Source organism: Equus quagga, chromosome 4 (assembly GCF_021613505.1).
Source record: "Equus quagga isolate Etosha38 chromosome 4, UCLA_HA_Equagga_1.0, whole genome shotgun sequence".
Lineage (NCBI taxonomy): Eukaryota > Metazoa > Chordata > Mammalia > Perissodactyla > Equidae > Equus > Equus quagga.
The window spans coordinates 15925589-15941980 of NC_060270.1; the positions used below are offsets into that span (position 1 = coordinate 15925589).

Sequence of the window (16392 nt, forward strand, 5' to 3'; positions counted from 1 at the left end):
ACTGAGTCAACAAGAAATAGAAAATCTGAATAGAACTATAACAAGGAAAGGGATTGAATTAGTTAAACAACAAAAACCAGCCTAACCAAAACAAGAAAACGTCACAAAGAAAAGCCCAGTACCAGGTGGCTTCACTAGCCAATTCTACCAAATGTTTACAGAAGAATTAGCACAAATCTTTCAAAAAAAAAAAAAAAAGAAAGAAAAAGGTAGGGACACCTCCTAAGTCATTCCATGAGGCTACTATTACCTGATTCTAAAACCAAAATTAATAAAAAATTTATACACTAGCAGTGAACAAACTGAAAATGAAATTTTAAGAATTTTTGTTTGCAATAGCATCAAGAGAATAAAATACTTAGGAACAAATTTAACAAAAGAAGTGTAAGACTTGTGTACTGAAAACTACAAAACCTCAATGAAAGAAGAGTGAAAAGATATAAGTAAATGGAAAGATATCCCATGTTCATGGATGGGAAGATTTAATATTGTTAAGATGGCAAATTGATCTACAAATTCAACACCATCTCTATCAAAATCCCAACTGGCTTTTTTTGGTGGAAATTTACAAGCTGAATCTAAGTTAATATGGAAATGCAAGGGGCGTAGAATATCCAAGCCAGTCTTGAAAAGAAGCAAAGTTGGAAGACGCACATTTCCCTATTTCAAAACTTAACTACCAACTAAATTAATCAAGACACTGTGGCCCTAACATATGACTAGACATGTAGATTAATGGAATAGAATTGAGAGTCCAGAAATAAACTCTTAACTTAATGGTCAATTGACTTTTGACAAGCATACCAAAGCAATTTAATGGGGGAAAGAATAGTCTTTTCAACAAACGGTAGTGGGATACATGTGAAGGAATGAATTTGGACCTCTACTCCATACTTTACACAAAAATTAACTGAAAATGGATCGTAGACCTAAAGGTAAGAGCTAAAATTATAAAACTGTTACAGGAAAACAGGTATAAATTTTCATGACCTTTGGATTAGGCAATAGTTTCTAAGATATAACACCAAAAGCTCAAGTAGCAAAAGAAAAAGTAGTTAAATGGTACATCATCAGAATTAATTTTTGTGATTCAAGGAGTCCATTAAGAAAGTAAAAAGGCGGCTTACAGAATATGAGAATATATTTGCAAATCACATATCTGATGAAGGATTTGTGCTAGAATATATAAAGACCTCTCATAGCACAACAATAAAAAGACAAATAGCACAATTAAAATGGGCAAAACTTGAATAGATATTTCTCCAAAGATATACAAATGGCCAATAAGCACATGAAAAGATGTTCAACATCAATCGTCATTAGGTAAATGCAAATCAGATCGTTTTCAGAATGGGATACCATTTCACATCCTCTAGGGTGACCATAATAAAAAGGACAGACATTAAGTCTTGGTGAAGATGTTGTAAAATAGGATCCCTCATACCTTGCTGCTGGGGATGTAAAATGGTGCAGGCAATGTGGAAGATAGTTTGGCAGTTCCTCAAAACGTTAAACATAGGGCCACCATATGACCCAGCAGTTCCACTCTTAGATATATCCACAAGAAAATTGAAACGTGTTCACACAAAAACTTGTACATGAATGTTCATTTTGGCAGTATTCATAATAGCCAAAAAATGGGGACAACCCAAATGTCCATCAGCTGGTGAATACATAGGTAAAATACAGCATATTCATAAAGCACAATATTATTCATTGGCATAAACAGGAATGAAGTAAAGTTTCATGCTACAACATGGATGAATCTTAAATACATTATGCTAAATGATAGAAGACAGATACAAAACCTAAAATATTGCATGGTTCCATTTATCTGAAATTTTCAGAATAAGCAAAGCTACAGAGACAAAGTAGATTAGTGGTTGCTAGGGATTGGGTGGAGGGGGAAATGCAGAGTGACTGCTAATAGATGTGGGGTTTCTTTTTGGGGTGATAAAAGCTCTGTGGAATTAGATAATGCTGATAGTTGCACAGCTTTGTGAGTATACCAAAACAACTGAATTGTGCATTATAAAAGGGTGAGTTTTATGGTATGTGAATGATACCTCCATTTTCAAGATTGCCTTGTTGGCATGGAACTCTAAGTGAATATTTTCTTCGGCATCTAATGGGGATTGCTTTGGGACAAAGGGGCTCTCTGGACAGATATTACCTCTTCAGTAATATAATGACTCTTGACTTAGCCAGTTAAGTAAATGTAAGTAACCATTAGTTCTATTCATCAATATTTTTGTTTCTTTTCCTTCTGGCCCATGGTAGATGTGTGCTTCCTCATGTTCCTGAAGTAACTGTGGCCATGTGACAGTTTTTTGTCAGTGAAATGTCAATAAAATGATGTGTGTCATTTCTAGATGGAAACCTGAAAATTGATACACTATTTGCCATGTTCGTGTCCCCAGATGGTGGAGCCTTTATTAGCATATGTCCCTGTGTTAGGACAGTGTGGAGCTAAGCCTCTTGCCAGCCACAGTGCCTGTGTAGTATGAGTGAGCGGTGAGCCATTGTTCTTAATAAGCATTGAAATTTGGGGATTGCTTGTTACCATGACATAATCTAGCCTTTTATGATTGGTGCACCAAGTTAATTTACTCAGTTTTTTTACTTTCCTTTATTCCAATCTGCTACGAAAACTCATAAAAAATCTGCTTGCTAAGTTACGGAGTGTGCCACAGATACAGAGGCAGTGAACCTCTCTAGATCATTTTTGATTAGCTAGTTGCCAACCGTTAGGAATTTTGGGCTGCAATATGCTAGTTTATTGAATTTTACTGTGTTTACATGTATAGATGTGCACCAAAGAGAGTTGGAATCATTTAGAGCAAGAAGACTGTTATTTTTGAAAATGATTTTAGAGAACTTCAGGGAAAGAAGAAATCGAGGCTTTAAGGACAGAAACTTAAAATGTTTAAATAATTTTGTCTTCTTGAGAGCATTATACTAAGTGAGATAAATCAGGCAGAGAAAGACAAATACATACTGTATGATATCACTTAGCTGTGGGATCTAAAAAATGAACTCAGAAACTGAGTAGAATGTGGTTACCAGGGGTTGGGAGTGGGAGCTGGGGAGATGTTGGTCAAAGGGGACAAACTTGTACTTAGAAGATCAATATATTCTGGAGATCTGATCCACAGCCTAGTGATTATAGTCAACAATACTGTCCGTATTACATACTTCAAAGTTGCTAAGAAACTAGATCTTAAATGTTCTTACCATGAAAAAGAAATGATAGTTATGGGACATGATGGAGGTAGTAGCTAATACCATGGTAGTGATTGTATTGCAGGATATAAATGTATCAAATCAACAGGTTGTAGATCTTAAACTTGCACTATGTTAGATGTCAATTGTGTCTCAATAAAATTTTTTTTTTTTTACGATTGGCACCTGAGCTAACAACTGTTGCCAATCTTCTTCTTCTTCTTTTTTTTTTTTCCCTCCCAAAGCCCTCCAGTACATAGCTGTGTATTCTCGTTGTGGGTCCTTCTAGTTGTGGCATGTGGGATGTCACCTCAGCATGGCCTGATGATCGGTTCCATGTCTGCGTCCAGGATCCAAACCGGCAAAACCCTGGGCCACTGAAGCAGAGCGTGCGAACTTAACCACTCAGCCATGGGCCTGGCCCCTAAAATTTTTTTAAAATAGACTAATACTTTCTCCCTAAGATCAGAAAAAAAAATGTTGTCTTTATAAAAATAGAATGAAATAATTTTGAATAAATTATGTTTCCAAACTGCAGAACTTCAAATTGTAATTTAGTTTTTTGTATGATATCAATTTTTATAAATTTTATGAATTCTTTTAAATTTGGAAATTGGAAAAATATATAAACAAGAAAAGTAAAATTACTTGTGTTCCCACCAAACAGAGAAAACTATTTTGAGATGTTGATATTTCCTCTTCATTTTTTTCATGTTGTGTGTGGATTTTTTTCTCTGGCATACTTGGAATCAGTATGTCTATATACATTTAATTTCCTTTTTCTTTAGTTTAACCTTTTGAGCTTTTCCTCAAGCCTTTAAAAATTCTTCATGATGTTGAGTTGTGCACCATCATATTAATGTTTCCAAATTTATTTAACTAGTCTCATTTTTCTAGACATTTAGAGTGTTTCCAAATTTTTATCATCATAGCATTACAATGAGCATTTTTGAATTTCTGTCCAAATGTTTATTTCTTTAGAATAGATTACCGTAATGGAATTACTTGACTAAAATCTGTGTGTTGTCTTTTGATAATGTGTTGCAAACTTGTTTTTAAGTGAAAAAAGTATCAATTTATACACCTAGCTGTAGTGTCTGAGAGGATATACTAATCTCATTACACTTTATCCTCATTATGTGATTTTAAAATAAATTTGAAATCTTCATTTTAGTGAAAATCTTTCTAAAATGAGATTATCCTTGATGAAGCATGTCATCTTTAGGAACACTAATTATTAGTGTTGTTATTCAATTGTTGTATATAAGGGCTTCTCAGAGCACAGGTTGGTTTATAAAATAGAATTCATTCAGGTTTTTAATGAATGGTGAAGAGGATCGATTGCTTTGTTGCCTACAACCCCGTTTGCGCAGTCTCACTGAGATACCCCTTGGTCTAGGTCAGTATCTCACTGTCTCTAGTTTAGGCAGGGAATTCTTGACACATTCACGGCAGCACTAATGGTATTCTTTAGCAAGATGTTTCTCAGATAATGCTGTTAGATCCTGTCTCTAGGATTTTTGCTCAGGCAGTTTTCCGTGTACATATCCTCTGAGTCAGTTTTCTTGAAGTATTCAGCAAGGTCATATGTACACTAATCTTTGACTCTCAGGATTCTTTATGGCATTTCTTAAGCCATTCTGGCCAATGAATGTAACTCCTGTCCTTTAACCTAGTATTGCTCTCTGTTGGTTTATCTTGCTTTGGGTTTGTAGGGCTTCTTGAACATATGCTGTCTTTCACCAGATTTGCAAAGTTTTTAGCCATTATCTCTTCAAATATCACATCTACCTCATTCTCTCTCCCTTCCTAGGACTCCAGATACTGTGTGTTAGAACATCTCACCGTATCCTCAGACTCTTATCCTTTCTTCTCTACTTCCCACCATTTTTTTTTTTTTTTTTTGAGGAAGATTATCCCTGAGCTAACTGCCGCCAATCCTCCTCTTTTTGCTGGGGAAGGTTGGCCCTGAGCTAACATTAGTGCCCATCTTCCTCCACTTTATATGTGGGATGCCTACCTCAGCATGGCTTGCCAAGCGGTGCCATGTCTGCAGCCGGGATCCAAACCAGCAAACCCCGGGCTGCCGAAGCGGAACATGCAAACTCAACTGCTGCGCCACCGGCCGGCCCCTTCTTCCCACCATTTTTGTGGAAACATTTTGAGTCCTAGGGCATTGTTGTCTTCCTCAAGAGAGGATTTTCATATACCCTGGCAAGCAGTCTGAGATCGCCTTATTCCACTTTTAAGGACTAAGTTGCCTTGAAGCTGGGCTGTAGTCCTTGTGTTGTTGATCTGTAATTTTATTCTATTCTTGACAGAGAATATACCGGGTATGGTTTCAATACTTAAAATTTTTCTTTCTTCCCAAATCCCCCCAGTACATAGTTGTATTTTGTAGTTGTGGGTCCTTCTAGTTGTGTCATGTGGGATGCCGCCTCAGCATGGCCTAATGAGCAGTGCCACGTCCGCGCCCAGGATCGGAACCCGCCAAACCCAGGGCCGCCAAAGCGGAGCGCGCGAACTTAACCACTCGGCTGCGGGGCCGGCCCCTCAGTACTTTTAAATTTATTGAAACTTGTTTTGTGGCCTAGCATATTGTCTATCCTGGAGAATGTTCCATGTGTGCTTGAAAAATTGTGTATTTTGCAGTCGTTGAATGAAGTGTTTTATAAGTGCCAGTCAGGTATTATTGGTGGAAATGTATTTTCCCCCCAGTTTTATTGAGGTGTAATTGACAAAATAGTAAGCTAATAAAGTGTTCATTGTGATGATTTGATGTACATATACATTGTGCAAGGACAACTCCCATCAAGTTAATTAATACATCCATCATCTCACATATTAGTCGTCTTTTTTTTGGTGAGAACATTAAGCTCTACTCTCTTAGCAAATTTCAGTTTTAATTATACAATCCAGTGTTATCAACTATACTCATCATGTCTTACATTAGATCCTCAGACCTTATTCATCTTATTGCTGAAAGTTGTACCCTTTTACCAACCTCTCCTTGTTTCCCCAACCCCTCAGCCCCTGGCAACCCCTTTTCTGCTCTCTGTTCCTATAAGTTTGACTTTTCATTTAGATTCCACATAAAAGTGATACCCCCCAGTATTCGTCTATCTCTGTCTGGCTTATTTCACTTAGCATAATGCCCTCAAGGTCCATCCATGTTGTCACAAATGACTGAATAAGGTTAAAGTCTGTTATCTTTGCTGATTTTCTGTCTAGTCATTCGATCAGTTGTTGAGAAGGGGTTATTGATATCTCTAACTTAGGTTGAACGGTCTGTTTTTTCAATTGTGTCATGTCAGTTTTTCCTTCGTGTATTTTGCAGCTCTGTTGTTAGTTGTGTATACATTTATAATTGTTGTGTCTTCCTCATATATTGACCTTTTTATCATTATGAAAGTATCTCTTAGTGCCTAGTAATATTTTTTGTTTAAAGTCTATTTCAGCTGATAGTAATATAACCACTCCGGTTCTCCGTGGTTACTGTTTATTGGTATATCTTTTCCCATCGCTTCACTTTCAGCCTCTTTGTGTTTTTGCATCTAAGGTATGTGTCTCTTCTAGACAGCATATAGTTGGGTCTATTTTTATCCAGTTTGACAGTCTCTGAGTTTAGTCCATTTTTATTTAATGAAGCAATTTTATGATTGTATTTACAAATAACCATTTTACTATTTGTTTTCTCTATGTTACATATCTTTTTTGTTCCTCTACTCCCCCTTTACTTCTTTCTTTATGTGTCAAATATTTTTTAGGATACCAATTTAATTCCTCTTAATTTAAAAAAATGTATTTGAGAGGTTTTTTTAGTAATTGTTTGAAGGATTACAGTATACGTCTTAACTTCTCACAATATACTTTGGATTACTAACCTAATTCTGCTAAAATATTGAACTCTTGCTGCAACCTGGATCCATTACCTCTACCCTCCTTTGTGCTATTATTGTCATATATGTTACGCCTGTGTATCTCACAAACCTTACAATACAATATTATAATTGTTGCTGTATAGACTCCTAGGTCTTTTAAAGATGTTAAGAGAGAAATTGGAGAATAGATTTGTATGCTCTTTTGTAGCTACCTACATATTTCCACTTCTGGTGCTCTTCATTTCTTCTTGTGAATTTGAGTTACTATAGTGTGTCATTTTTTTGTAGCTGAAGAACTTTCTTTAGTAATTCTTTAAGGCAGATCTGCCATCTCCATTGTTTATGATGAGGTCAACCATTAGTAATACTGTTTTTTACCTGTTTGTGAGTCATTTTTCTTTTGCTGCTTTCAAATTCTTTGTCTTTCAGCAATTTAACTATGGTATGTCCAAGTCTGAAACTCTTTTCTTTATCCTGCTTGGGGTTCGTTGAGCCTCTTTGATCTGTAGATTAATGATTCTCATATTTGAAAATTGTGACTATCATTTCTTAAAATGTTTTTCTGCCTCCCCTTTCCCTTCTAATACTCCCATTACATGCATTTTGAATAACTTAATGTTATCCCACAGGTCTCTGAGTCTGTTCATTTTCTATAATCTTTTTCATCTCTATTCTTCAAATTGGATAATTTTTATTAATCTATCTTTAAGTTCACTGGTTATTTCTCTGCCATTTTGAATCTTTGGTTGAGTCCTTCTAGTGAATTTTTTATTTCAGTGACTGTAGTTTTCAACTTCAGAATGTCCTTTTTTTCTTAAAATTTAAAAAAAAATCTATTTGTCAAGATTCTCTACTTGTTGAATCATTGTTGTCATACTTTCCTTTAATTCTTTAAACATGGTTCCCTTTAGTTCTTTGAACATAAGAACTGCTTTGATGTCTGTGCTAAATTCAGTATCTAGGGACCCTGAAAGACTACATTGCCTGCTTTTTTCATTATTAGTATGAGTCACATTCCTCTGTTTCTTTGAATGTTTCACAATTTTTGTTGAAAATTGTACAGTTTACATAATATATTGTAGCAACTCTGGATTCTGATTGCATCCTCCCTGCCCCTAAAGCCTGTCATTGCTGATTTTTGTTTGTTTAATACCTTGCCTAGAGTAAATCTGTGAAATCTGTTTGTCCTGTGGCATGTATAAATGAATGTTTCTGCTCAGTTTGTTGTTGTTGTCTTTATTTTTATGGCTGTCTTCTCAGTGGTTACCCCTTATGTCAGCCAATGATTGGTCAGAAATTGTGCTCAAAAACATAGAGCCAGTAAGACTTTTCCCTTCTGCAGACAGATCTGTGTGTAGGTTGGTTAACACGCTCAGATTCAATGCATTTTCAAGTTTGTCTCAGTTTTTACGTTCCTCTGAGATTTCTTGTGTCTCCAGCAAGGACTTCGTGGATAGTCTGGGATCTCTCTAGTCTCTGCTACACACACATGCAGGCTCTCTTCAGCCAGGAATGCATGGAGAGTTTATCAAGCCTGTCCATGGCTGTCTCTCCTCCAAGATCTCTTTAAGTCCCCAGTAACCTGCCAGTTTGCTTGTTTCTTGCTCCAGTTAGGACTGCAACCTCACACTCACTTGGGTAGCTTCAGAATTTTCCGTTTCACTTCTGGACATTGGTTTTCTGCTCTCCACTCTGAATCAACTCAGCCCCCTCTCTCAGCATAGCTGCTAGTTTTCATGGCCTGTTCTGTCCTCGTAGAAACAGCACACTGACTTAACTGATGGGGGAGGAAGAGTACAGGAGCGGGCCAAGGAAACAGTGCCACAGACTGCTGTTCCCAAGTTCAGTAGATTTTCATGAACAAATACTTCTCAGTTTATTGTATGCTTTTGGTCAGTTTCTAATAATTTGAGATTATTGTTTTTGATAGTTTTTTTTCCCAGCTATCTGTTTGCTTTTGCAGAGAGGGTTTGCCAAACTCCTCACTCCATTGTGCTGAAAGTTTACGTTGCTTCCTTTGGGTGATTTTTGAAATGTTTATGTCGTTTTTCATACAAAGACACACAAAATATTGCACAATAGCATATTATTTTAAAGTTCGGTTTAAATTTATTTTCTAAGACACTGCATTTCAGTTTATCTAATGAAGATTATAATTAAACAGAAATTAAATCTTTTTGTTGTTGCAGATTTCAAGTTCCACCTATAAAGACAGGAATGAGGAATACAAAAGACAGTTCACACATCTACCTGATACAGAGAAGTTGATAGCAGGTAAACAAGACAGGAAGTTGCCAAAAACCCATTTTTCTCCCTCATTATCAAAATAGAACTGATGAGTGACAATATTTGTAGATTTAGGCCTTTGTGCCAGACAGACAATATTTGCTACCATAAGCAGCATGTTATCGTTTGTGATTAGGCAAATGTAAAACTAAGTTGTAATTGAGGGAGGAGTGATTTCCGACTTATAAAAATATTGAGTGCTAGCTAAGAAAATAGAACCAAAAGGAAATGATTTGTCACAATTTCTTCTGGTGCTTGTTTCATATGATTTTGTAGGGAAAATTTAAATTAGATGCTCAATAGTTATTACTCTCTCCAGAAAATTTACTCCTTAATGGATTATAGAGCAATTTCATAAAATTTTCTAGGGCTATATCATTATTCATGTAATCTTTGATGTAGATTATTTTTGAAATAGATTTTAAGAGGAAAAATTTAGTCATTTTTTTACAAAAGTGCTTTTTTTTTATTGAAGTATAGTTGACATACAATATTGTATTAGTTTCAAGTTTACAACATACTGGTTTTCCACTTGTATACATTATGAAATGATCTCCATGGGAAGTCAAGTTACCATCTGTCACCATACAAAGCTATTACGGTGTTATTGACTGTATTCCCTGTGCTGTACATAAAAGTGCTTTATTTTTGATATAAGATTGACATAGATTCTTTACAATCAAAATAAAGAACTAGGTTTTAGTTTTAATATATATTTCATTCAAACCATTTATTCCTAGAAATTTGTCAGGTTTCTGGTATTGATGGGCAGTGTGCAATACAGCGTAACTGAATTTCTAGATAGTTGAGCTCAGTATTTTAAATATCATAATAATGAATTAAAACAACTGTTAAGAACATTTGAAAGTAATACATTCTCATGATAAATGTTCAAATACTGCGTAAGGGCATGTAGTGAAAAGAGAGTGGTCCTTCTGACCGAGACCACTGTGACCTTTGTCTTAGGTGATGACCATTTTTAGTAGTTTCTTATATTTCCAGAAGTTTCCTGTTGTATTTCAAGGGGAATATACATATATTCCTAACAAAACTTAAGTGGGAGGACACTGTGCTTACTGTCTGAATCTTGTTTAGAGCTCCTTCTGTTAGCACTACCCTGGATCCACTTCATTCTTTAATGGCTGCCTAGTATTCAACTGAATGAATGTTGTACCATAATTTATGTAACAAATCCCCTATTGAGGGACATTATGATTGCTTCCTGTCTTTTACTATTACTAACAATGTTACACCGAACCTTCTTGTACATTTCTTTTGGCACATGTGTGCCCACGTATGGTAGGATAAATTCCGTCAAGTGAAATTGTGCCAAAAAGGTAATGAGATTTTAAAAGTTTAGTGTTGGCAAGTTACCCCTAAAAAGGCTGAATGAGTGTTCATTCTCAGCAGCAGCATATTAAGTACCTGGTTTGCCACACCTTAGGAACTTTGCTTTAGCAAAATTTGGTAGGTAGAAATGGTACTTGATCGTTATGTAAATATACATTTCTTTAATTATGAGGGAGGTTGAACATCTATTTATATGTCTATAAACTGTTTGTATTTTTTTTTCTGTGAACCTTTCTCTTCATAAACTTTGCCCATTTTTTTCTAGTGGTTATTTGTCTTTTTATTAATTTGTAGTAGCTTATTAAATGTTTAAAAAATTAGACATTTTTCATGTGTGTTGTGAATGTTTCTTGTAAGGTTGTCACTTGAAATCACATGCTTTTCATGGAAACCCTTATAAAATGTGTCATAGTCATCACTGCCTTCCTGAAAGAAACTGATGCAGTGATATAAACTCATTATGAGACATTGAAGCTATGCAGAAAAATAGAAAGAGAAAATTGAAAATCGTTGGTGATCCTACCACCTATATATAATTTTGGTTAAATTTGTGGATAGCTTTCTAGATATTTTTCACTGTGTAAATTTGTTTTCAAAAATCTACATTTTTATATTTTTTCTTCTACAACAAACCTGTTCATTCTATAAAATTTGGAAAATACAGACATTTACAAAGTAGAAAACTAAAACCACATATAATTGTACCATCCAGAAATAATATGAATGATAGACATACCTATACAAATTAAAGTATGTAATTGGGATCATTCTCTATAAATGGCTTTGAGTTCTTAGATTTAACCATATGTTGCATCACTGTCTTCTGATACAGTGTCCTAAATTTAATTTAACTTTTCAGTTTTAAAAACAACTCAGCGTCATCACAAACCCACAATATTGTACTTCATAGGTTAGTTCAATAAATATTTATTAGCCCTCATTGTATGCCAGACACTGTGCTGTTTTTGAAGAACTCAGAGTCTGGTAGGAAAGTAGATATATATACAAATCATTATGACTCAGGGTGGCATGAGCAGTTTTAACAAGGTATGGAAGTAGTACAAAGGAAGACACAACTTACCATCTTGGAGGAAGACAAGTATTTTAATTTGGGGCATGTTGAGTTTGAGTTGCCAAGACAAGATATCCACTATGTAGATATATTATCTGGAAATAAAGATTTAGTGTATATCACAGAAGTCTTCTAGCTGACCTCTTCTCCCATCTTGCATGCCTTCAATCTGTTCAGTAATGTAGCTATAATGGCTTTTCTAAAATGTGGATCTGATCAGATTAAAACCCTTCATGGATGGCATTCCAGTGACCTTAGAATAAAGTTTGACTTCCTGACTTAAATGGCCTTAGCTGTATGTTAAATATCCTCTACCCTTCATCTTTCATCTAGTTCCCTTCAATCTCTACCCTTTCTGAAGTCAAACTTCTTTATATATGGCATTTCCTTTTACTTCCAAACCTTTTTATTTCATTTTGTCTAGAACTGTTTTCCCTCCTCTGTACCTGGCTATCTTTTATTTATATTTTAGACTTACTTACATATTACTCATTTAGGGATGCCTTTGCTGTCTATTTGACTAGGTTGGGTGCAGGTGTGATATTCAGCTACTGCTCACCAGAGCAGCAGTAGTAGTAATTAAAATACTGAAACAGTGGCTGATAAATAGCTACTGCCTTGAGTCCCACAAGTGACTCCTCATACCTTGGCTTTCCTGGCCTCTCTTCTAGGATTCTTAGGATGTTTTCATGATCCAGCAGCTAAATGGCTTGTGTCTGACACAGGTCCCTGTAGAACTCTGATCCAGCACTATGATGGGTGACTAATTTTGTTATTTTAAATATCATCTCTGGATAGATGTCCCTGCTATGTGCTCCCATAAGTTCCTTGCACTTTCCTCTATCATATATTTACAGGACCATTATCTATATTATTTGCTATTGTAACACTGACACCTAGGCCAGTATTGGACTTATAATAATGGGTACTCACTGATTGAATGGATGGTTGATGGATAATGAATGAATAAGCAAATGACTATCGATGTCATTTAAAATCAGAAGAATAGATGAGCTCAACTGTGGATAACATGTAGAGTTAAAAGAACACTAAAAAAAGAATTATGGCATCAATAGAAGAGGAGAATCCAGTAAAAGATTCAGAAGGAAAGGTCACAGAGTGTGTGAAGATCCGGAAGAAAGGAGTATCACAGTATTCCAGGGTGCAAAGAGTTGTAAGAGTCAGGATAGGTCAACAGTGTGAAATACAGTTGAACTAAATGAAAATAATTCGTGAGATGCAGCTAAAGTACGTACATAGAGGAAGGTTTATAGCGTTAAATGCATTTGTTAGGAAACAAAAAGGAAGTAAAATCAGTAACCTAAGTTTATACCTCATAGAAGTATAAAAAAGAGGAAATTAAACCTAAAGCAATCAGATGGAAAGAAATGATAAAGACTAGCGCATAAGTCAATGAAATTGAAAATAGAGAAAAAAATGAGAAAAATCAATGAAACCAAAGCTGGTTCTTTGAAGACATCAATAAAATTGATAAACCAAGAGCCTGGTTGACCAAGAAAAAACATAGAAGACACAAATTATCAGTATGAGGAATGGAAGAGGGACCATCACCACTGATCCCATGGATATTAAAAGGATAATAAGGAATACTGTGAACGACTCTATGCCCATAAATGTAATAACAGATAAAGTGGACTAATTCCTTGAAAGATACAAACTACCAAACCGCACACAAGAAGAAACATATAGCCTGAATAGCCCTTACACCTATTAAAGAAATTGAATTTGTGGTTGAAAACCTTCCAAAAAGAGAAAACTCTGGAACTAGATGATTTCAGTGGTGAAGTTTATTACCTTTTATGGAAGAAATAGTAGCTCTTATGGAAGATAAGAAAGATCACCTCTCAACTCATTTTATGAGACTAGTATTACCAAAATACCAAAACCAGACAAAAACATTGCAAGAAAATAAAACTAAAGACCAATATCTCTCATGAACATAGATGTAAAAAGCTGAAACAAAATATTAGCAAATCAAATTGAGCAATTTATAAAAAGGATAATGGATCATAACCAAGTGAAGGTCATTCCAGGAATGCAAGGCTAGTTCAACACTCAGAAGCAGTCAATGTAATTCACCATATGAGCAGACTAAATGTGAAAAACCATGTAGTCGTCTCAATAGATGCAGAAAAAACATTTGACAAAATTTGACATTCATTCGTAATAAAAACTCTCGGCAAAGGGTTAATCTCCATAATATACAAAGAATTCACACTGCTTAACAACAAAAAAACAAACAACCCGATCAAAAAATGGGCAGAGGACATGAACAGACATTTCTCAAAAGAAGATATGAATATGGCCAATAGATACATGAAAAGATGTTCATCATCGCTAATCATCAGGGAAATGCAAATCAAAACTACACTAAGATATCACCTTACCCCCGTTAGATTGGCAAAAACATCCAAAACCAAGAACGACAAATGTTGGAGAGGTTGTGGAGAAAGAGGAACCCTCATACACTGTTGGTGGGAATGCAAACTGGTACAGCCACTATGGAAAACAGTATGGAGGTTTCTCAAAAAGTTAAAAATAGAAATACCCTATGACCCAGCCATCCCATTACTGGGTATCTATCCTAAGAACCTGATATCAGATATCTCAAGAGTCCGTTGCACCACTATGTTCATCGCAGCATTATTTACAATAGCCAAGACGTGGAACCAGCCTACATGCCCAGAAACTGATGATTGGATAAAGACGATGTGGTATATATACACAATGGAATACTACTCAGCCATAAAAAAAGACGAAATTGGCCCATTCACAACAACGTGGATGGACCTCGAGGGCATTATGTTAAGCGAAATAAGTCAGTCAGAGAAAGACGAACTCTATATGACTCCACTCATAGGTGGAAATTAGTATATTGAGAAGGAGATCTGATCGGTGGTTACCAGGGAAAAGGGGGGGTGGGGGGAGGGTACGGAGGGGGAAGTGGTGTACCCACAACATGACTAACAAAAATGTACAACTGAAATCTCACAAGGTTGTAATCTATCATAACATTAATAAAAAAAAAAAAAAACTCTCAGCAAGCTTGGGATAGAAGGGAACTTCTTCAACCTCCGTAGAAGCAACCAGGAAAACCTATAGCTAGCATCATGCTTAATGATGAGAAATCACATTCCACCTAGAATTAGGAACAAGGTAAATATGTCCTCTCTAATCACTCCTACTCAGCATTGTGCTTGAAGTTGTGAATGTGATATACTTGAAAAGGAAATAAAAGGCATCCAGGTTAGGAAAAAAAAAAACCTTAATTTATTGGCAGAAAACATTATTCACATAGAAAATCTCAGATAATAGACAAGAAAGCTCCTAGATTTAATGAGTGAGTTTAGTAAGGTCACAGGAATGCAAGTTTATTGAAGGTAAAAGAAAGAATCATATTCCTGTATACTATCAATGAACAACTAAAATTTGACTTCTAAAAATACCATTTGTATCAGAACCTCCCAATAATGAAGTACTTAGGTATAAATCGTAACAAATAGGCAGGTTCTATATGCTGACAACTGCCAAGCATTGATAAAAGAAGATCTAAATAAGTGTTTATGGATCAGAAAACTCAATATTGTTAAGATCTCAATTCCCTCAAATGAAAATCCCAGCAAGCTTTTTCATAGATATTAACAAGCTGATTCTAAAATTTATATGGAGCAGCAAAGGCATTAGAATATCCAAAACAATTCTGAAAAAGAGCAAAGCTGGAGGACACATACTACTCGACAAGACTTCTGAAGCTCGAGTACTCAAGACAGTATGAGACTTGCCAAAGGACAGACAGTTATGTTGGTGGAACAGAAAAAAAAGCCTGTGTATAAATTCACACAAATATTGTGAACTGATTTTTGACAAAGGTGCAAATTCAATGGAGAAAAGTTAGTTTTTTCAACAAATGGGGCTGGAACAATTAGATGTCCATATACAAAAACGTGAATCTTGATGCATATCACACACTTTATACTGGAATTAGCTCAAAATGGATTGTAAGCCTAACTGTAAAACTGTAAAACTTCTAGAAGAAAACGTGTGTTTTTCTAGGGAAAATCTATGTGACCTTAGATTTGATGATGAATTTTTAGATGCAACACCAAAAGCCTGATTCATACAAGAAAAAACTGATTAAGTGGACTTTATCAAAATTAAAATCTTTGCTATGCAAAGATACTGTTTAGAGTGTGAAAATACAAGCCACAGACTGGGAGAAAATAGTTGATAATCACATATCTGATTAATATATTTTTATTTAATATATTTTTATATATATCTATAAAAATAAACTATTCTTAAAAGTCAGCAATAAGAACACAAACAACCCAGTTAAAAAAATGGGCAAATAGACAATTTATCAAAGAGATAAATGGATGGCAAATAAGCATATGAAAAAAAGCTCAACATCAGTTGTCTTAGGGAAATGCAAATTAAAAGCACAATTAAACTATATACCTATGACAGTTGCTAAAATTAAAAACAACAACAAAACAACTGACACCACCAAATGATGATGAGAATACAAAGCTACAAGGAACTCTCATCCATTAGTGGTGG

The 16392-nt window shown here is 35.3% G+C and overlaps 1 protein-coding gene across 4 annotated transcripts in view; it reads left to right on the forward strand.

Moving 5' to 3' along the window:
* GRAMD1C (GRAM domain containing 1C) overlaps nucleotides 1–16392 on the forward strand; it is an 86924-nt gene that overhangs the window by 15775 nt on the left and 54757 nt on the right. For 3 of the 4 annotated variants that reach the window (XM_046659073.1, XM_046659072.1, XM_046659075.1), the window contains one exon: nucleotides 9293–9377. The exons of the other annotated variant lie outside the window; for it this stretch is intronic. In XM_046659073.1, coding sequence (XP_046515029.1) covers nucleotides 9293–9377 — 85 coding nt within the window. Of the gene's footprint in view, nucleotides 1–9292; nucleotides 9378–16392 lie in introns of those variants that run through there. 4 annotated transcript variants of the gene reach the window in all.